The 20941-nt window shown below is 60.3% G+C and overlaps 1 protein-coding gene across 1 annotated transcript; it reads left to right on the top strand.

Moving 5' to 3' along the window:
* The first annotated feature begins 1472 nt into the window (after nt 1-1472).
* Nucleotides 1473-19902, top strand: LMOD1 (leiomodin 1). The gene is made up of 3 exons (XM_027711510.2): nt 1473-2975; nt 16446-17993; nt 19184-19902. Exons 1-3 carry the CDS (start codon nt 2724-2726, stop codon nt 19208-19210), a joined length of 1827 nt encoding a protein of 608 aa, XP_027567311.1. The 5' UTR covers nt 1473-2723; the 3' UTR covers nt 19211-19902.
* Nucleotides 19903-20941: the final 1039 nt, after the last annotated feature.

Below are 20941 nucleotides of genomic sequence, written 5' to 3'. Positions count from 1 at the left end.
GTGTCCAGGGAAGGGGATGGAGCTGCAGAAGGGGCTGGAGCAGCAGGAGAACTGAGGGAGCTGGGAAGGGGCTGGAGAAGCCCTGAGGGAGCTGGGGGTGCTCAGCCTGGGAAAAGGAGGCTCAGGGGGGACCTTCCCCCTCTGGAATTCCCTGACAGGAGAGGGGAGCTGGGGGGGGGGGGGGGGGGGGGGGGGGGGGGGGGGGCTCTGCTCCCAGGGAACAAGGGACTGGAGGAGAGGGAACGGCCTCAGGCTGAGCCAGGGAGGGTCAGGTGGATACTGGAGAAATTCCAACATGGAAAGGGCGCTCAGGCATTGGAAGGGGCTGCCCAGGGGGGTTTGGAGTCCCCATCCCTGGGAGTGTCAAAAAAAATGTGTGGCTGTGGCACTTGGGGACAGTTTTAGTGGGGGGGGGGGGGGGGTGGGGGGTGGGGGGGGGGTTGATGGTTGGGCTCAGTGGTCTTGGGAGTGGGGTTCTAGCCTTAATAATTCCATGACTCTCCAAGAGTTCCCACACTGGCCCAGCCCTCCTCATGGAGGTGATTCCTTGCTGCAGCCCTTGTCCATCCCAGCACCTGTAAGTCCAGGTTCTCTCCCAGACTTTCCGTGTGTGCTGGGAAGGGACCGGGCAGGACCACAGAGAGCTCCAGGGCGGGGGGTTTGGACACTCCTTTGACTCCTTCCGGCAAAGAAGGCACCAAATGGCCACCAAATGTCCCATTCCTGGGGGTTCCGCTGCCCTCAGCCCCGGCACAGCCATGGAAGGGTCGGGGGAGAAGAGCCAAGAGAGCTGGTCAGGGACTCTCCATCGGGAACTGTGCCAGGACACAGGGAATGGCTTCCCACTGCCACAGGGAGGGTCAGATGGGATATTGGGAAGGAATTCTTCCCTGGGAGGGTGGGGAGGCTCTGGAATCAGTTTCCCAGAGGATGCCCCATCCCTGGAAGTGTCCAAGGCCAGGTTGGATAAAGTTGGAGCAGCCTGGGATAGTGGGAGGTGTCCCTGCCCATGGCAGGGCTGGGACTGGATGAGCTTTGAGGTCCCTCCAACCCAAACCAGGACTCCATGGGACCAGAAGGGGAAGGGACTGGCCTTGTCCCTCCTGATGCAAATGAGCTCCAAGATGAGGGTTGTGGGATCAGGGAGACAGGAATGCTGGGATGAGGTGGGATGGGATCCAAGAGGACAATGTTTAGGGTTGTGCACTTGGAAACCAGAGCCAACAGTTCCTTCTCCAATCTGGAAAAAATCTCAGCCCTGCTGGTGAATCACAGGAAGGGAATGAGCAGGAGCCAGTGGCTGGAGATAAAGAAAAGCCTGGAATGCACCAGGAATCTGCATTTCCAGTCAGGATGGGGAATGTCTGGGTTGGAGAATCACCTGGAGCCCTCACTGACTGTGCTTGGAGGGGGGGGGGGGGAGGGATCTGGGACAGGGGCACGGGCAGAGAGGGGCAGGAAAATCTTAGGAGAGCTTTTTTACCCAGGAAGACCAAAGGGCTCCTTGCCTGGATGAGCAGGGAGAGGCCTGGGAGCAGGAAACCTCAGGAGAGTGATAAAGGATGAAGGAAACAGGGATGAAATGGCAGGATAGTGGATGGTGGAAAAGCTGCCTGGAAACTCAGAGTCTGGGAGAACTCCCAGGGTCGGGGGAGCTTCCCTATGGATTAGGGAGATGGAAAGTTGGTGCCACAGGGCAAAGCCCAGGCTGAGGGCACTGCCTAGAGCAGGAGCAGGAATTGGGGCTGTGCAGAAGGAGGGAGGTCTTAAGGCTTGGCAAGGGCAGGATAGGAGGAAGGGGAGCTGCAGGAGCAGCCCTGCAGAGCTTTGGGAATTGCAGGAGCTCTGATGGAGCCCAGCCCAGGGATGGTGTCGGGTCAGACCCTGCAGAGGTTTGGGAATTGCAGGAGCTCTGATAAATCAACCCAGGAATGGTGTCAGGTCAGATCCAGCAGAGCTTTGGGAATTGCAGGAGCTCTGATAAAATACAAACCAAGTGATGGTTCCAGGGTCAGATCCAGCAGAGGTTTGGGAATTACAGGAGCTCTGGTAAAGCCCAGCCCAGGGATGGTGTCGGAGTCAGATCCAGCAGGAGCACTCTCTTCCAGTGCCTCCATCCTTCTCAAGAAAATCAGTCTGCCCCAGCATCACCACCTCCCCCTCATTCCCAAAAATCTGTGTTAGTGGCACAGAGGGATAGAGAGGAAAACTCGCTCTGGAGCGGCTGCTCCTTGTCCCATCCCGGCAGGAGCTGTCCCTGTCCCAGCAGAGCATGTCCCCAGCACTCGGTAGCCACCCTGCCTGCTTTGGAAGCCCCCCTGGTCCGGGCTGCTCCCCCCATTCTGCCCCTGCCCGCGGCGCGTTTTTCCCTGTTTTCCCCCGGGTTGGCCCATTGCCTTTAAAAGGCGAAATGCTCCGCACTAAATTTGGGCATGCGGCTCTGGCCGCTTCCCTGGAATGTCCTCGGGTTTCAGGCTCCCCCGCTCCCCCCTTCCCCGCCTCCCGCCCGCTCCATTGGCTTCCCGGCTCCCTAACCGCCGCCGGACCCCGGCATTGGCCAGCCCCGGGTTGTCCCCTCTGGAAAACCAGGGAGAGCCACCGGGATTTAACACTTGAGCACCTGCTGCCCCCCGGGAAGCAGCTTCGGGAGCTTCGGCTTCTGATTTTTTCTCTCCTGCCTCGGGAACCCCAAAACCGCCACCGTGTCTCGCCAGAGGGCCAAGATGTCCAAGGTGGCCAAGTACCGGCGCCAGGTCAGCGAGGACCCGGACATCGACAACCTGCTGTCCACGCTGTCCCCGGAGGAGATGGAGGAGCTGGAGAAGGAGCTGGACGTGGTGGACACCGAGGGGAGCGGCCCCGCTGAGAAGAATCAAGCGGAAAACTCCTCCCCCGGCCCCCAAAACTGCGACCCGGAGCTGAACCACCACAGCAGGGAGCCCAGGAGGGTCCTGCGCAGGGAGCAGGCCGTGGATGTAAGTCACGATCCCTCTGGGAAAGGGGGGACACACCTGGAACCCCCCCGGGCTGAGGGAGAGAGGAGGTGGGGAACACAAATCCCAGGAAAGGCTGTGCTGGGGAGGAGCTGCTGTCACAGAGGGACCAGGGGGGTGGTCCAGGCATCCCAGAGGGGACAGGGTGTCCCTGAAATCCTGGTATTCCCCTGAAATCCTGGCGTTCCCCTAAATCCTGGTGTTCCTGTAAAATCCTGGTGCTCCTCTATAATCCTGGTGCTCCTTGCAAAGCCAAAATTGTGCTGGTGTCCAGGGATTTCCTTGCTGTCCCTGTTCTGACATCCCTGGGCAGGGCTGGGGATGGAGATGGGATGGGAATGGAGATGGGATTCCCGGGAGGTGCGGGGACAGCGATCCTGTGGGCTGCATTTTTCCCTCTTTTCCCCCCTTTGGACACCACTGACCTCTCGGTCCTTCCAGTTCTCCTCGTGCAAAAGCTCCAACAACCCCTGGTTCTTGTGGAATAAAAAGTTTCTGGGAATCAAGGAGCAGGTTTGGCCCCAAACCGTTTGTTTCCCGGTTATTGTTCACTTCAAATCCATCCTTTAATTTGGATTTGGGCCCATTTATCTCCTTTCCTGTGCTGGTCAAATCCCTCAGGAGCTTGTTTGGAGCTGGAGAGCTTCGTGCCAGTCCCTCTGCTCCTGTTGTGCCTCCTCAGCGGGATCCAATCCCACTCCCTGGCACATTCCTTCACCTCTGCACTAAGAATATTCGGGATGTGATTGTGCGTGGGAGCCTGGGAAGCAGCTGGTTTCCCTAGTTTTCCATGGCTGAGCCGGGGGGGAAAGGCTGTGACTTTCCAGCTCTTTATCCGGGTGCTCCCGGGCAGGTTTCGTGTCCCAGGTGGGATTTGGGGCTGAGAGGTGTCGGCAGCACAAGCAGATCCAAGGATTTTGTGGATCCCCCTTTAATTCCAGATCTGTTCCAGGCCACCCAGGTCTTCCAGCTGGTTAGCTGAGCTGGAATTGCCCCGGGATCGCTTGGAAACGGCTCTTCCCTGGTCTTTCTGGAGTTTACAGGGGAGGCTCCTCTCCTGAGCACAGCTTGGAGCGACCCTTCTCCCCCGAAATGTGGGGAATGGAAATTCCCGCCGCAGGAGGAATAGCTGGAGGTTTGGGAAGGGGTTAAGCGGCTCCCCCAGCCTGGTCCCGGGATGCCTGGGATGTTCCCGTGGCTCCAGGACAAGGAATAGCCGCCTCCTTCCAAATGCGGCTCCTGGCGTGGGCCGGGGACACGCAGAGCCCCGTCCCTCCTGGCACGGGCTGGGATTGATTCCCGGGAAGATTTCCCGGTGGGGAAGTGCAGGTGCCGCAGGAGATGCTGGGAAGGGGAGCACTGTGGTGTGGCCCCAGTTCTCCCAGCGAGGATAACCCCAGTTACCCCAGTGAGGGCACTGGTTCGCAGCCGATCCCGAGGAATGGCTCTGGAAAAGCCGCTTTTTCGGGTGGGGGACACTTTGTTTTGGCATCGCCCGTGCTCCTGTTTCCCTTGGAACGGTTGGAAGATGAGGAGTTGGCCGGGAACTGGGAGAGGGAAGTGTTCACGATCAGGAGGAAAGGAGGAAAGTTGGGGTTTTTTTGGACAAAAGAGGAAATTGCCTGTTAGAACATAACACGATTTGGGAGATTCCCGAGAGTGCTGTGGGAGGGGATTCGGGATGTGGGAAGGGGTGGCGCAGGCAGGAGGGACACCCAGCAGAGGGTGCAGGGCCTGGAAGGTGGGAAGGGCACCTGAAAAAGCTTTTCCCTGAGCTCGGGATCTCCAGGCCGTGGAAGGCAAAGCCAAGGCTGAGGGTCGAGGCGCGGGAGGGGCTGGAGGGGCAGAACTGCAGCCCGTGGAGGGGAAGGGAAAAATCCCATTCCTGGCACTGCCGGGAGCCGGGATCAGCCCCCGGGATCGGGCAGATCCCGCGGGACGCGGGGGCGGGACCAGCAGCCCACGGCAATGATCCCAAAATCCAGCTCCGGGAGGGGAATTTCCCCCCGTGCGAAGCAGCCCGCGGTGGGGCTTTGCTGCCAGATGGGGGCGAGTCTGGGGTCACTGGGGACCCCCGACCCACCCCAAACACCCCTCAAATGACCTGGAGACCCCCAGAACCCTTCCAGGGACCCCCGAGACCCCCAGGACCCCCAGGATCCTCTCGGGGACACCCGAGACCCTCCCAGGGCCCCCCAAGACCCCCCATGTTCTTGGGGTTCCCACCTCAGCTGGGGGTCTGGGGTCACTGGAGACCCCAAAACAGTCCCAGTGGCTCCCCAATGACCTGGAGACCCCCGGGACACCCCAGGACCCCCCGAGATCCCCCCCAATGACCCAGAGACTCCCCCCCCCGGACAACCCAGGATCCCCCAAGACCCTTCAAAACTTCCCCAGAGACCCCCTCAATGACCTGGAGACCCCATCCATCCTCCTCCAGTTTGGATTGGGAGGGGAAGGAAAACCAGCTCAAGGGGGAGCCTGGGCTGGTTCCTTCCCTCTGGAAGTGCCCAGGGAGCTCTGGGAGGGGAGCTCTAGGTGTCCCAGGAGCTGGAGCTGAAGGAGTGTTCCCCGGGAGATAAGGGAAGAGGGGATTTCTGGGAGTTGGTGGCTCTTTCCTGTCACAGGCAAAGGCATTGAGAGAGAGGACTGGGATTGGGAACACCCTGGGAAGTGGGAATGGTGGCATTAAAGGTCCAGAGGGCAGGGATAGATGGGATATTGGGAAGGAATTCTTCCCTGGGAGGGTGGGGAGGCCCTGGAATGGATTTCCCAGAGGATGCCCCATCCCTGGAAGTGTCCAAGGTCAGGCTGGAGCAGCCTGGGATAGTGGGAGGTGTCCCTGCCTGGGGCAGGGGTGGGATGGGATGGGATTGAAGGTCCTTCCCACCCAAACCATCCTGGGATTCCAGGATTAACCACTGGATGATTTACCTGGGGCACAACTGACCTGCTGTCCCTTGAAATCTTCACATCATTCCTGGGATTTCCCTCCGGAGGAGGGAAAGCTGCCGTGGGAAGGGGCTCCCTGGGGGTTGAGCTGGGACAGGAGAGGGGCCTGGGGGGGTCTGGCCAGGTTCTGTCCCGTCTTTCCCCTGCTCCTGGTGACAAAACCCTCCTGTTTGAGCAAACATTCCCCCTGGAGACACCCCCATCCCAAGGGGGTCCCGCCAGGATGGGCTTTAGGGAATGATCTTTAGGTCCCTGCCGGGATGATCTTTAGGGAATGATCTTCAGGTCCCTTCCAACCCTAACCATTCCATCATTCCATGAGCTTCCCCAGTGGCATTTTGTCACCCCTGAACCCTCCCAGGGTTCTGAGGAACAGAGCCCATGGGAAGGATCACAAACTTTACATGAGCCACAAATACCAGGTGGTTTGGTGGACAGTATCTCCTTGGAAGTTGCCAAATCCACAGCAGGAGGTTTTTCCTTCTCAAAGAATTCCACAAAATCCACCTGCTGCTGCCCTTGGCTCTCCTTGGATCCCCACAGGACCCAGGGGGCTCCCAAAACATGGAGCCCCTCCCTGTGCTCTCCCTTCTCCAGCACCACTACCTTCCCTGGGAATGGATGGAGCCTCCTTCCCTCACCTCGTGGAATCCTGGAATATCCTGAGTGGGAAGGGGCCCACAGGGATCATCGAGGCCAGCCCAGCCCTTCATGGGACCCCCCAAAATCCCTCTGGAGAGTGTTGTCCAAAAACAGCCCCTGAGCTTCCCCTGCGGGGAGAGGACACCAGGATGCCCCGACCCCACCAGAATTCCCAGTCCTGCCTCCCAACAGGGCCGGCTTGGATTTGATTCCAGGCACGGATGGCTGGGAAATGCAAGGAATTCCGTGAGGGAGCATCATCCTGCTGGGGGAGGGGTGTCATTCCAGGGACACCAACCCACTCCTTCTGCCAGGACCCTCCCACTGGGGGCATCCCTTCCCATGGGATCCAGGAGCAGCTTCCCAGAGGGAAAGGCTCTGGACAGGGGTCACTGGATACCATGGAAGTTGTGCCCAGTGTGGATGGTTCCTGTATTTCTGTGTCCTGGAGGCTGAACTCCCTCCCCGTGGGAAGAGCTGAGCTGGCTCCGGGATCTTCCAACACTTCCCTTCCTCTGGGATATTCCGCTCCCTCCTCTGCAGGGAACAGCCCCTCCTGCTCCAGATCCATGGATCCTTCTCCCTGCAGGCTCCTGGGAATATCCCCGTGTTCCCAGGATCCATAGACTGGACAGGTTCCTCATGGCCTGGTTTGGATGCAGAGGGAACACCAGTGGCCTCAGGGGGATTATTTAATCCAAATCCAGCATTTTTGAGGGATGCTGGACCCAGAGGGTCTTGCTGCTATGGAGAAGGATTTCAAACTCCTTGGAAATGTCATGGGAAAAGTCCTGCCTTCCTTTCACTCATGGGGGTTTGTGGCCTGGGCCAGGAGGGTTTTAATCCAGGCCCTGGAATTCCCTGCATGGAGAGGGAAGATCCTCCCCAGGGAGTCCTTCAACACCCTGGGAAAACCAACGGCAGTAATTCCACTTCACATTCCCGGTCTTTAAATCCTCATTAATGCCCAAAGCTTGTCATCTTTCCATGGAAACATGGGGGGAAATCCAAGCCTTTAGCTCTGGGACAGGCTCAGGGATCCCAAACAGGGAGTGCAGGGCTTGGGTCGCTCCTGGAGCGTCTCCCCAATCTGGGCCTGACTCAGGTTTGCTTAAACCCGGCTCTTGTGTTCCCAGCCCAGCCTGGCCACATCCCAGGACTGTTCCTGCTGCCTCCCAAGAGTTCCCAGTTCCCAGCTCTTGCCTTCCTTTGAACCATGTCCTGGGCTGGACCCTTTTCCCTCGTCAGGAAATTGCTGTGGTTGGAATGGACCTCGGAGAATGAGTCCAGAGGATCCTGGAATGGGTTGGGTTGGAGGGACCTCAAAGCTCATCCAGTCCCAGCCCCTGCCATGCCCAGGGACACCTCCCACTATCCCAGGCTGCTCCAACCTGGCCTTGGACACTTCCAGGGATGGGGCATCCTCTGAGAAATCCATTCCAGAGCCTCACTCCTCCCAGGGAAGAACAGTCCAGGACACGTCGCTCTGCCCAACTCCTGCCCTCCAGGGGGGTGCTGGGGGGGTGACACGGGGACATCCCTCCAGGGCCTCTCCAGGGGTCCCGGGGTGGGAAGTGGGCAAAGCTTTGGGTCCTTCCACTGGCACAGAGGGGATGGAGGTGGGCTCTGCATTCCCCCGTGGATCACATCCAGGATATCCAGACTGGGCACAGCTCTGGGAAGGAGCCAGAGGGGTTGGGTTGTTCCTGTTTGTCCCCACAGGAGGTCCTGGGTGGTTTGTCCAGAGGCAGGAGGGGACGGGGACGGTGTCGGTATCTGCTCCCAGGAACAGGGACAGGACAAGGGAACGGCCCCAAATGTGCCAGGGGAGGGTCAGGTGGGACATCGGGAGGAATTTCCTCATGGAAAAGGTGGTCAGACCCTGGCAGAGGCTGCCCAGGGAGGTTTGGAGTCCCCACCCCTGGAAGGCCTGGATGGGGCCCTCAGTGCTCTGGGCTGGGGAACAAGGGGGGGATTGGGAACAGGGGGGGACTCCAAGGTGACATTGGAGGGCTTTTCCAACCTCAAGGATCCTGGGACATCCAGGAGATCCCTTTTATCTGTCACCTGGTGCTGCCCAGAAGTGGAAGCTGTGTCTGTCTGGGCATTTCTGGGAACACCTCAACCCCATCAGGACAGGGGAGAACAGCAGGAGCAGGAGCTGGGACCCCCCAGGGATGACAAAACAACCCTCCAAGGGGAAGAGAAAAGCAGGAATGATCCCATGGCAGCTCCCTGAGGGATCCACTGTGTGGACAACAGCTGGAGAGAGTGAGGTGACAACACCCAGAGGTTTGAGCTGCTCCTGAAAACCAGTGTGAGAGGGACCCTCCTGGCCAGAGCAGGGTTTTTGTGAGGCCACGGGGGGGGCAGAACCCTTGTTTTCCACGTTTTCCATGTTTTCCTCACATGAGCAGGACAAGGAGCAGCACAGAGTGTTCCCAGTGCCTGGGAGATGACTCCGAAGGCACTCCATGCCTGGGAGATCCTCGGTCCATCTAAGGGCACAAACGAGGGGGGGGGGAAAAGCTGGATTTCCAGTCCATCTGAGAAAAAAAGGAGTAAAAATCCGAGTTCTATATTTACAGAAAGCACAACTGGGATGCAGATAAATCCCTGGAAATGTTTGGAGGGTTTGGCTTTTATGGGCTGAGCTGCCCAGGAGGCTTCACGTGTGTTTGTGTTGAGCTGATAAATAGATGGGAGGGGGGAAGAAGAGCTGCATCTGTTTCCTCTCAGCCTCTTCAGCAGCCTTGGGACATCCCTGGGGGCCCAAAACCGTCCTGGGGATCCCAGCAGGACACTGGGATCAGCCAGTGGCCTCACCCAGCCCACCCTTCTCCGTGTGGGAATCATGGTGGAAGGGAGAGGGAAGAAGGGAGAGGGAAAAAAGGAGAGGGAAGAAGGGAGAGGGAAGCTCTCCCTGCAGGGGCAGGAGGTGTCGGGGGTCACTGTGAGCGCGAGGTGGTGGCAGGGGACAGTCACAGGGGACAGGAGTCCTGCTCTGGCCTTCCCTCTGCCCAGATGGGGAGGCAGGGGGGAATAGGCAGGAATTGGGGCTCCCAAACCAGAGCCGGGAGCAGCCGGGGAGTGTCCGGCAGGAGCAGGGCAGGGACTGGGGTCACACCTCCCATCCAGGGGACATTTCTGGACCCCTCACAAGACACTGAGGGACTGGAGCATGTCCAGGGCCGGGAAGGGAGCTGGGAATGGGCTGGAGAAGCCCTGAGGGAACTGGGGGGGCTCAGCCTGGGAAAAGGAGGATCAGGGGGGACCTTCTCCCTCTGGAATTCCGTGACAAGAAGGGGGAGCCGGGGGGGGGGGGGTCGGACTCTGCTCCCAGGGAACAAGGGACAGGAGGAGAGGGAACGGCCTCAGGCTGAGCCAGGGAAGGTCAGGTGGATACTGGGGAAATTCCTGCCTGGAAAGGGCTGTAAAGCACGGGAAGGGGCTGCCCAGGGAGGTTTGGAGTCCCCACCCCTGGAGGTGCTCAAAAGCCACGTGGATGTGGCACTTGGGGACATTTTCTCCATGGTGGCCTTGGCAGGGCCGGGGGAGGGTTGGACCCGATCTCAGAAGGCTTTTCCAACCCCGGTGATTCCATGATCCAGCAGATCCATGCAGAGGTGCCAGCAGGTCCTGGGGCTGAGACACCACAGCTGGATCAGGATTCACACCTGGATTATCCCGAGGGCTCCCAGGAGTCCTTCGCCACGGCACCCCTTGGACACTCCAGCACGGGAACCAGCCCTGGCACAGCCCCGAGAGCCCCTTCCCTACCAGGGAAACCCCCCCATTTTCAGGATCCAGAGTCAGTGACCCCTGGCACATCCAGCTCCCCCTCCCCATGTCCTGGGATACCAGAGCCTGAGGAGCCACTGCTCCTGTTTTCCATAAAACATTTAAGGGAAAACCCAGCAAAACCAGCTCTGGTTTTCCAGGCAGGGGCTCCTCCCACATCAAGTGCCCCTGGAGGGGTGTCTGTGTTGTCCCAGGGGCTGCTGGGTGGGATCCATGGGATCCCTGCACCACCAAGGGCCTGCAGGTGCTTCCATGTATTCCCAGGAGGCTCGTGGAGCTCCTGGAGGAATTCCCAGGAAGATCTGCTCCCTGAGCATCTATCTCTGGTGACACAGAAGATGGGGATGGGATTTAAGGGTGGGGTTTCAGGATGAAATTTCAGGCTCACTGGAGCTGAATGGCAGGTCTCCTGTTCCTAAAAACCCATGGAATGCTCGTTATGGGCTGCCCAAAATGTGTGTCAGGCAGAAATGCAGCCTGGAGGTGTCCAGGGTGTAAATCCCTGGAGTTCACTGCCCTTCACAGCCTCTGCTGGGGAGGAGGAGACCGGGGAAAAGGTCTCACCTTGGGAACACCCACTGCAGGAGCAGGGCTGGGAATCCAGCAGGTAGGAGGGAAAAATCCCGGCTTCTCACACCAGGTTTGGTTTGAGGAGAAAAGGTTTCCATTCCCAGAGTATCCAGTGGCTTTGAGGCTTCCTGGAAAACAGCTCTGTCCCCATGGAAGGGCTGGAGCTCTTCTATTAAAGGAAACCCCATCGGGACGTTTGTTATTGGCCCAAATTCAGCCAAACAAGCCCCAAGTGAGGCCCAGGAGCTGCCCAGTCCCTGAGGAGCAGCTCTGCTCCTGGAAAGGGCACCTCTGAAAAGCACTGGGAACAGCTTTTAGGGTCAGGGAGGTCTGAGCAGGCAGAAGGGAAGGGGAAAAACTGAGTTCCTCGTTAAAACAGGAATTCTGGGAGGGCAGGGAACTGTTTACATCGCCCTGGAGCAGGGTCTGCGTGTCCCAGAGCTCCTGCAACCCTTCCTCCATGCCCCAGGAACCCAAAAGTGCCACGGGAGACCCTCTTGGCTGCCTGGGAATAGGGGGGACACTGCAAGGTGGGAGGGGGCTCTCAGGACACCCCGAGGGGTCTGTCCCCAGCTGAGGGGTGTCCTGGCTATGCCAGGGTCAGTCTGTCCCCAGCTCAAGGGCAGGAGTCCCCATCCCTGTCCGTGCCAGGCTCAGCAGGATCTCAGGGACCCGCTCCTGGTGGTCTCCGGCGTTGCAGGTCCAGCAGCTCCCGAGACTCGGCCAAGGACATGGAATTCTTTCCTGGAATGTCCTTGGCTCCAAGTTGTCCCTGAGTTCCTCCCAGCTGGCCGAGGGACGCAGGGAAGGAGCAACTCGGATGGTTTGTTTGGATGTGAATTGATTTTTAACCCCCCTCTGCTATGGCTGGAGCGGAACAGGAGTGGGAACCACCCCCAGGGACCCCAAACAACCTGCAACACCCCCCCCCCGGGGCACCTCGGGGGGGTGGGACAGCCCTGGGGGACATTCCTGTCCCCAGGAGCTCCCCTGTGGCTTGTTCCCAACCCTGGGGTCCCGCCGGGGGGGGGGTGGGGGTGCTGCTGCCTCCCTCGGGGCCTCGGGGGGAGGACAGAGGGGCCCTGGGGGTCCCTGGAGTGCAGCAGGAGAGAGGTGAATCCGGAGGGTGATGGGAGGGAGGTGACTCCGGAGGGTGATGGCCAAGGTTGGAGCTGTGAGTTTGAGCCTCGTGGTGGCTCTGGAGATTCTGAGGACACTCTTGGAGGATGGGCTGAACCTCCTGGGCAGTGACCCAGACAGGCAGAGATGCAGAACTGTTCCCAACCCCAACCCACTGCCTTCCCTCGCCAGTCTGGGCTGGGAACCCCCTCTGACCCCCAGATCTGGGTGAGCTCTCCCCCCGCTCCTGGGCCTCCCCCCTCCCCTGCTCTCCCACTCCAATCCCCCCGGGATCCAAGTGGGACCTGCTGTCCCAGCCCAGTCCTGCCGAGGGATGAGCTGGGAATGTCCCCTTGGCTGCAGGAGGAATTTGTTATCCCAGCAGAGCTTGGGAGAGAGGGATGAGCCCTCGGCTAGGGGTTGTCCCCACCCTGCAGCCCCGGGGGGACTCTGGTTGCTCTGCAGGGAGCACAGGGTGTCTGTTGGTGGCCACATCCACATGCCAAGTGGCCAACGTGGGAATGTGCTGGAGAGGAGGGAGGCAGAGGGTCCCAGGGAAGGGTCCTGGGCTCTGGTGGCTCCAGGCATGGTCAGAAATCCCCTCCTTGGAGGTGAGCCCGGATTTCCCAGCTGAGGGTCGGGATGGGGCTGATCCTGGCTCAGTTTTCCCCCCTGGTGCTCCCGGAGATCCATCCCAGGGGGATGTCCCACAGCTGGAAGGGGAAGTCCCACAGCTGGGAGTTGAAGTCCCACCCTCGGCTTCCAGAGGCCACTGGAAGCGTGTCCAGGGCCGGGAAGGGAGCTGGGAAGGGGCTGGAGAAGCCCTGAGGGAACTGGGGGGGCTCAGCCTGGGAAAAGGAGGATCAGGGGGGACCTTCTCCCTCCGGAATTCCCTGACAGGAGGGGGGAGCCAGGGGGGGTCGGGCTCTGCTCCCAGGGAACAAGGGACTGGAGGAGAGGGAACGGCCTCAGGCTGAGCCAGGGAGGGTCAGGTTGGATATTAGGGAAATTCCTGCCTGGAAAGGGCTGTAAAGCATGGGAAGGGGCTGCCCAGGGAGGTTTGGAGTCCCCACCCCTGGAAGGAAGGCCTGGACGTGGCACTCAGTGCTCTGGGCTGGGGGACAAGGTAGGGATTGAGCACAGGGGGATCCATGGGCTGGGAGGGCTTTTCCAACCTCAGTGATCCCATGACACTGGAGATGGAGTCACTACTAGGACTGCAGGTCAAGGGGTTCTGGGATGTTCTGCTGACACTCCCTTCTCCTCCCTGGGGGGCAGTTCCACACGTGTCCCCAGCAGGGACCTCAGGAAGGAGCCTCCGGGACTCCTCATGGAATCCTGGAATGGTTTGGGTTGAAGGGACCTCAAATCCCATCCAGTCCCACCCCTGCCCCAGGCAGGGACACCTCTCACTATCCCAGGTTGCTCCAAGCCCCGTCCAACCTGGTCTTGGACACTTCCAGGGATGGGGCATCCTCTGGGAAACTGATTCCAGCCCCTCCCCACCCTCCCATCCAAGAGTTCCTTCCCAATATCACATCTAACCTGCCCTCTGGCAGTGGGAAGCCATTCCCTGTCTCCTGTCCCTCCATCCCTTGTCCCCAGTCCCTCTCCAGCTCTCCTGGAGCCCCTTTAGGCCCTGGAAGGGGCTCCAAGGTATCCCTGGAGCCTTCTCTTCTCCAGGGGAACATTCCCAGCTCTCCCAGCCTGGCTCCAGAGCAGAGGGGCTCCAGCCTTTGGAGCATCTCCGTGGCCTTGCCTTGCCTTGCCTTACCTTACCTTGCCTTGCCTTGCCTTGCCTTGCCTTGCCTTGCCTTGCCTTGCCTTGCCTTCCCTTCCCTTCCCTTCCCTAACCTTCCCTAACCTTCCCTAACCTTCCCAAACCTTCCCAAACCTTCCCTTCCCAAACCTTCCCTTCCCAAACCTTCCCTTCCCAAACCTTCTCTTCCCTTCCCTTTTCCACCCTAAAATGAGCCGTGTCATTCAGGGCAGATCCCAGACACCCCCCGGTCTCCTCCCACCGCTCCGTCCCCATTCCCGGCTCTATCCCCATCCCCATCCCGGCCCCGCTCAGAGCCCTCGGATTCCAGACAAGAAGTTCTCGAGTCTCCTTTGCCTTTTAAGGGAACATCGGGAGGTTTGAGGCTTTGAGGGCTTCAGAGCCGCAGAGGGCCGGGGAGGGCTGGGAAGGGCCAGGGGGCATTTGGGGTCACCCAACCCGGGTGATTCATCGGCCCGGCCCGGCCTGTTTGTGTTCGGCTTTATTTGTGAAGGTCTGACCCGCCGGGGAAAAACATTCCCTCCCAGCTGCGCCCGTGGCACTGGGGATGGAGCGGGAGGGCGCTGGTTTCCAGAGATCCAGGGGAAATATTCCAGCCGGGAGCAGGCAGGGATGGCTGCGGAGAGGGCGCAGCCTGGCCTGGGGTCCCGGGGCAGGGGGAAGGAGTGTCCCCACTGCCCGGGGGTGACAACCTGGGCACTGTCCCCAGGGTGCAGGTTCCACCCCAGCTCTGGGAATGTCTCGGTGGGAAGGACCCACCCAGTGGCATCCCCTGCTCCTGCAGCCCCCAGGACATCCCTGGGAGCCCCATCCCTGTCCCTGGGGTTGGACTGGGGGGGTCTGGCACGTTCCCTCTGGTGCCTGTTCCGTCCTTGCAGGGGAGCCAAGAAATCTCTTAACTAAACAAACACTTCCCCAGTGGCATCTGTTTATCCCCCAGGCACAGACAGTGCCCAGGGCTGCCCTGGCCACAGCCCAGCCTGTTCTCTCCACAAAAACCAGGCCTTGAGGGCCAGCAGAGCCGGGTTTTGGAAAGGCAGAGATGCCCCAGCATGGACACCGTGGAGCCCTGGGATGGGGATGGGGAGGAGGAGGAGGAGGAGGAGGAGGAGGAGGAGGAGGAGGAGGAGGAGGAGGAGGACACCAGCCCAGCTGCACACTGGGGTGTTTGGACTTGGATTTGGGGGTTCCAGGCCCTGGATGAAGCCACAGTGCTGTCCTGCCCCTGAGAGGGTCCAGGGAGGGATCACCTGCCTCTCCTCCTTTCCCGGGAATCCCAGGATCCTGCAGGCCGGGGGGGAGGGGCAGGGCCGGTGTGTTCCCGGGTCGGGGAGCAGGGAAGGGGTTAAACTGCAATTTACGGTGAGATCCTTCTCTGTGCAGCAGCTTTGATCCCAGGGATGTCAGGGATTCCTCTGCCTTCAGGGACCTGTTGGGAGCACTGGCTCCTCTCCGGGGGAGTGGGGGTGTCCCACAGAATTCCAGACTGGTTTGGCTTGGAAGGAACCTTAAATCCCATTCCACCCCTGCCATGGGCAGGGACACCTCCCACTATCCCAGGCTGCTCCAGCCTGGCCTTGGACACTTCCAAGGATGGGGCATCCTCTGAGAAATCCATTCCAGGGGCTCCCCACCCTCCCAGGGAAGAATTCCTTCCCAATATCCCCTCTATCCCTGCCCTCTGGCAGTGGGAAGCCATTCCCTGTGTCCTGTCCCTCCATCCCTTGTACCCAGTCCCTCTCCAGCTCTCCTGAGTCCCTTTAGGCCCTGGAAGGGGCTCCAAGGTCTCCCTGCCGTGTCCCAGAGCTGCTGGTGCTGGCTGTGTCCAGCAGCAGCACCCAGGACAGGCTATGCCAAGGGTCAGGGACTTGGAAAAATCACCAGGAATTCCTTCTGCCCTTCTCCCAGACCCTCCCAGCTCAGCCCTTCCCTCCTCCTCTGCCTTTGGACACCAGGAGCAGATTGTGCTGGGAGAACTTCAGGCGTTACAAGCAAGAAATTCCATGTCCCCATTTCCTTGGTTTTTTGCTCAGTGATAACCTGATGCCATCAGAGGGCTGATTTTGGGGAGCCCAGGGCTGGGGACAGCAGTGTCACCCGTGTCCCTGGCTGTGGCTTCTCCCCTGCCTGACACGTGGCCAGGCCGGTGTGGGGAGTGTTGGGCTCCAAACTGGGCAAACCCACAGGGAATCCAGCTGGAAAACCCTTGGGAAAGGTGGGAAAGCACCTGGGGTCACAGGGGGATGGGCACTAAATCCAGCCCTGGTTGGGAAGGGGATTCAAACAAGGAGAACTCACAGGAGGTGGGACAAGAGGGGCCTCCTGCAGCTCAGTGGGTTCCCATGGGACACAACTCTGGAGCTCTGGAGCCCTTCGGGAAGGGGCTGGAGGCAGCAGGAGAGCAGAGGTGCCCTGGAGAGCTGCACGGGGCTCTGAGGAACCCTTCCCTGGAGCCTTGGCTGCGTCAAACATTCCGCTTCCCAAGGCTCCAGGACACTCCCATGGGATGGAGGGGCAGGCCTGGGGGCACTGAGACTGGGGTGGGAAACTCCTGTCTCTGTAACTCCGAGGTGTTCTTCCCTCTTTAGGAAACCAGGCTGAGCGAGAGCAAAGGAGACAAAAATGAAGAAGAAAAGGGAAAGGAAACTCCCCCCAAAGACCTGGCCCAGAAACGAGACCCCAAAGTGGGCAAAGACTCCAAAAAGGAGGAAAGTGTTCAGAAAACAGAGCCCAAAGGTAAAGCTGAGCCTGAGCCCAAGAGCAAAGAGAACAAAGCCATGAACGATAAAGTGAAAGCCATGGAGAAAAAGCTGATGGGGAAGGACAAGGAGGAAGAGAAGGGCTCAGTGCTGAAGAAGGACACAGGGAAGGACCACAAGGAGGAAGAGAAGAGCTCAGCATTGAAGAAGGAGGCAGGGAAGGATAAAAAGGAGGAGAAGGGCTCATATGTAAAGAATAAGGATGCAGGGAAGGAGAAAAAGGAAGAAGAGAAGGGCTCAGCAGCAAAGGATACAGGGAAGGACAAAAAGGAAGAAAAGGTTTCAGCATCCAAGAAGGACACAGGGAAGAACAAAAAGGAGGAGGAGAAGAGCTCAGAACCAAAGGGACAGGCAGAGAAAGCCACGGGAGGGGAAGGGGAGAAAGACAAAGAAAAAAAAGAAGAGGAAAAGGGTTCAGCTGGGAAAACAGCCAGGGTGGAGGAGAAGGAGAAACCCCGGGCAGAGGCAGAAGAGGCGGCGGCGGAGAAGCGGGAGGGCAAGGCGGGACCCCCCAAAGCCGCGGAGCCGCCCAAGGACGACGAGGCCTCGAGCATCTTCGACGAGCTCATCGAGAAGGTGAAGAACAACGACGCCGAGGTGACCGAGGTGAATGTCAACAACTCCGACTGCATCAACAATGAGACCCTGGTGCGCTTCACCGAGGCCCTGGAGTTCAACACCGTGGTCAAGGTGTTCGCCCTGGCCAACACCCGCGCTGACGACCACGTGGCCTTTGCCATCTCCATCATGCTCAAGTCCAACAAGGTGCTGACCAGCATCAACCTGGACTCCAACCACATCACGGGCAAGGGCATCCTGGCCATCTTCCGAGCGCTGCTGCAGAACGACACCCTGACCGAGCTGCGCTTCCACAACCAGCGGCACATCTGCGGCGGCAAGACTGAGATGGAGATTGCCAAGCTGCTCAAGGAGAACACCACCCTGCTCAAGCTGGGCTACCACTTCGAGCTGGCCGGGCCGCGCATGACCGTCACCAACCTGCTGAGCCGCAACATGGACCGGCAGCGGCAGCGGCGCCTGCAGGAGCAGAAGCTGGCGCAGGAGAGGGGCGAGAAGAAGGACCTGCTGCAGGTGCCCAAGGCCGGGGCGCTGCCCAAGGGGTCCCCCAAGGCGTCCCCGCAGCCGTCGCCCAAGGCCTCCCCCAAGAGCTCCCCCAAGGCAGGGGGGGCCCCCGCGGCGCCGCCCCCGCCGCCCCCTCCGCTCGCCCCACCCCTGATCAACGAGAACCTGCGGAACTCGCTGTCCCCAGCCACGCAGAGGAAGTTGGGGGACCGGGCGCTGCCGGCACAGGAGAAGAACTCGCGGGACCAGCTCCTGGCAGCCATTCGCTCCAGCAACCTCAAACAGCTCAAGAAGGCAAGTGGGGGCTCCGGAGGGGCCCGTTTTTGGGGGGTGGGCTCTGGGTGAGGGGTGAGGGTGAGGGTGTTGTCACTCGGGCAGTGGAGAGGGGAGGGTTGTCCTCCAGAATGAGGGGTCTGTGGTCCCAACCAGACACGGGCACGGGGGTCCCAAACCCTGTGCAGGGGGATCCATCCCTCTGCCAAGGACATGGGGGGCCAAAGGAATCCTTTAGCATCCCTTTTAGGGCAGGTGGGATCAGCAGATCCAGATGGGATCAGCAGATCCATCCCTTGGCAGAGCATCCAGCAGGAGGAGATCCAACCCTTTGCAGAGCACCAAAGGGGCAGATCTATCCCTTGGCAGAGCTCCTGGCATGGATCCAGGGGCTGGGGCACCAGGAAGGAGCCATCCATAGCTCCTGCTGCCCAGCTGAGCCGCAGCCCTGGGGTGGGAGGTGGGAGAAGCTGCATCTCCAATGCTGATCCCAACAGGGAGCCCTGGAACACCTCCCTCACTCCCGGGGTTTTGTGTCCCTGTCCTCGGGCTGGAGTGTGGGGACAACCAGCGTGGCCAAGGGAAGGAGCTCATGGAATCCCAGGATGGTTTGGATGGGAAGGGACCTTAAAGACCGTCCAGTTCCAATTCCAACACTTTCCACTATCCCAGGCTGCTCCAACCTGGCCTTGGACACTTCCAGGGATGGGGCAGCCATGGCTTCACTGGGAATTCCATCCCAGCCCCTCCCAGAGAAGAATTCCTCCCCAATATCCCATCTATCCCTGCCCTCTGGGAGTGGGAAGCCATTCCCTGTGTCCTGTCACTCCATCCCTTGTCCCAAGCCCCCTCTCTAACTCTTTTAGGAACAGTGACCTGTACCAGCTGCTCCAAGGGCAAACCACTCCGCTCCAAGTTTTCTGGAGTCCTGGAATGGTTTGGGTTGGAAGGGACCTCAAAGCTCATCCAGTTCCCACCCTGACACCTTCCACTATCCCAGGTTGCTCCAAGTTTATCCAGCCTGGCCTTGGACACTTCCAGGGATGGTGCATCCTTTGGAAAATCCATCCCAGGGCCTCCCCAGCCTCCCAGGGAAGAATTTCCCCCCAGTCCCCCCTGCCCTGGACGTCCCCGGAGCCGCGGGAGGAAGGGGCCCATCCCCTCATTCCCCCCATCCCAGTGCTCCCAGTAACGGGGTCTCCTCCCCACAGGTGGAGCTGCCGAAGCTGCTGCAATAGGGGAGGGGGAGGTGTCCCCCCACGGCCCCCGCGGGACCCCCGGACCCTCCCCCTCCTCCAGACTGTTCCCACGGCGAGCCCTCGGGGTCCTGCGGTGACGGCGGGGGGAGCAGGGACCCCGCGGGGCCGCGCGGGCGGGGCCGGGCCCGGCGGGACGCGGCGCAGGACGTTGTATTTATTTTTTGGGACGGCTGGGAAGCCCTTCCGGCTCTTCCTTCTGCCAGCAGCACCCGGAGATGCCACGGGCAGGGCTGGTCCTTAGGGAATACCCCCTAAGGTTGGCACCCTCCACGAAGGGGCCAGCAGGGGGAACCCCCGGCTTTGGGGGCACAGGGGACACCCAGGGTGCTGTCACATCCCTTTTGGGGGCACAGGGGACACCCAGGGTGCTGTCACATCCCTTTTGGGGGCACAGGGGACACCCAGGGTGCTGTCACGTCCCTTTTGGGGGCACAGGGGACACCCAGGGCGTTGTCACGTCCCTTTGGGGGGCACAGGGGACACCCAGGGTGCTGTCACATCCCTTTTGGGGGCACAGGGGACACCCAGGGTGCTGTCACGTCCCTTTTGGGGGCACAGGGGACACCCAGGGCGTTGTCACGTCCCTTTGGGGGGCACAGGGGACACCCAGGGTGCTGTCACATCCCCATGAGGTCTCTGGGTGGCCGGGGGAGTTTTGGGGTCTGGGCACAGCAGTGGCTGCGGGGTCTGGGGAGGAATGGGGGGGTCACAGGAGGGGAGAGGGGGGTTGGACACGGGCGGTCAGGGATGGGGACGGGGGTTGGGGCACCGCTTGCACCCCCAGCCCTGCCTGGGGACCCCCGGTGCCCCCCAGGAACCAAACCCACCCCGGGGGGAGCAGGGAAAGCACCAGCTCCAGGGGGGCTGGTGGGTTTTGGGGTCACACGGTGCCCCCCTCCCCATTGATTGTGATTTGTATTGATCTGTATGGATTTGTATGGATTTGTATGGATTTGTATGGATTTGTATGGATTTGTATGGATTTGGTCGACTGCAGCACAATAAATTCACCCGACGCTTCCCAAGTCTCTGACGGCCCCAGGACCCCCCAGATTTGGGGGTCTGGGAATGGGATCAGCCCCCACCCCCAGCTGGGGCAACTCTTCCCTCTCCCAGCAGCCACAGCCCCCCCTGGACTGGGCACTCTGGGACCACCCAGACTCCCCAAACTGGGAACCCTGGCATCATCCCAACACCCCAAACTGGTCTCACTGGGACCACCCAGGCCCCCCAAACTGGGCACCCTGGGGCCACCCGGACCTCCCAAATTGGGCACCCTGGGATCATCCCAACACCCCAAACTGGGTACCTTGGGACCACCCGGACCCCCCAAAGTGATCTCACTGGGGCCACCCAGACACCCCAAACTGGGCACAGTGGGGCCACTAAAACCCCTCAACCTGGGTCATCCACCCACCCACAGCTCCCCCCAAAATGGGGCACCCAGGGCCCCCCAAATTTGGCACCCTATGGCTGCTGGGCACTGACAGCTGGGCACCCCAAAACCATGCGGTCACCCAGAACAGGTGGCCTCAGAGCCACCCCAAAACCCCGGTGCCACCCCAGAACTGGGCGCCCCAAGGCTGCCCTCGGGTCACCCCAAAACCCGGGGTTACCCCAGTGTCACCCCAAAATCCCAGAGTCACCCAGGACTGGGCAGCCAAGAGACACCCCAGGGTCACCCTGAGCCACAGGGTCACCCAGGACTGG

This window comes from Pipra filicauda, unplaced genomic scaffold (assembly GCF_003945595.2).
Source record: "Pipra filicauda isolate LSUMZ 115617 unplaced genomic scaffold, ASM394559v2 scaffold587_size370460_pilon, whole genome shotgun sequence".
Lineage (NCBI taxonomy): Eukaryota > Metazoa > Chordata > Aves > Passeriformes > Pipridae > Pipra > Pipra filicauda.
The sequence above is the reverse complement of the archived record's forward strand: the minus strand, read 5'-3'. Positions and strand labels throughout refer to the sequence as shown.

Bases quoted from the DNA above. Each gene is read 5' to 3' on its own strand.
- LMOD1 (XM_027711510.2), top strand. From the start codon at position 2,724: ATGTCCAAGGTGGCCAAGTACCGGCGCCAGGTCAGCGAGGACCCGGAC. The intron at 2,976-16,445 runs GTAAGTCACGAT...TTCCCTCTTTAG, and splicing joins GCAGGGAGCAGGCCGTGGAT to GAAACCAGGCTGAGCGAGAG. The intron at 17,994-19,183 runs GCAAGTGGGGGC...TCCTCCCCACAG, and splicing joins ACCTCAAACAGCTCAAGAAG to GTGGAGCTGCCGAAGCTGCT.